Here is a 514-nt window from a genome sequence, read left to right on the forward strand (position 1 = left end):
GGAAAAATGATATCTAAGTTGCTCTTTTATATATTCACAACAAACCAACTATAACTACTACATTATCAGAGCAGGGAGCAAGAGAAACAAACAATTGAGGCGTAAACCAGAAGGAAAAAGATCGACACAGTTATCAAACCACATTTCCTCACAGTAGCAGAGGGGGAGGATATGCATGTAGCTCCATTTTCCCGTGCCAATGTGCGTCAGAAGATCGTCCAATTTACTAATCATTGTGAGTCGTATCCTCAGCTGTCGAGAGAGTAGAGATATTTTAACATTTGGAGTTTGATAAGAGGAATAATATTTTCATTATTATTGTGTATGGGAAGGATTTTTGTTAGTATTTTCGAGGATGTGTTTGCACCCTATAGGCTCTTGCGTTGGTAAATATCCATGTAATCAGGGTATTAATCAAATACACTTCTAAGTACAGTATATAATTCAACCATTTCATAACCGACACAAAACATCCAAAAACAATGATCATTCCCCCCTTCCCCCTCCCCGAGAA

The 514-nt window shown here is 37.7% G+C and overlaps 1 protein-coding gene across 1 annotated transcript in view; it reads right to left on the bottom strand.

The window, feature by feature from the left end:
• The window catches only part of LOC119582044 (organic cation transporter protein-like), a gene marked incomplete in the record, with an annotated part of 19,531 nt that overhangs the window by 18,801 nt on the left and 216 nt on the right, over positions 1–514 (bottom strand). Inside the window, 1 exon segment of the mRNA XM_037930287.1 lies at positions 153–252. Coding sequence (XP_037786215.1) covers positions 153–234 — 82 coding nt within the window.

This window comes from Penaeus monodon, chromosome 15 (genome assembly GCF_015228065.2).
Source record: "Penaeus monodon isolate SGIC_2016 chromosome 15, NSTDA_Pmon_1, whole genome shotgun sequence".
Lineage (NCBI taxonomy): Eukaryota > Metazoa > Arthropoda > Malacostraca > Decapoda > Penaeidae > Penaeus > Penaeus monodon.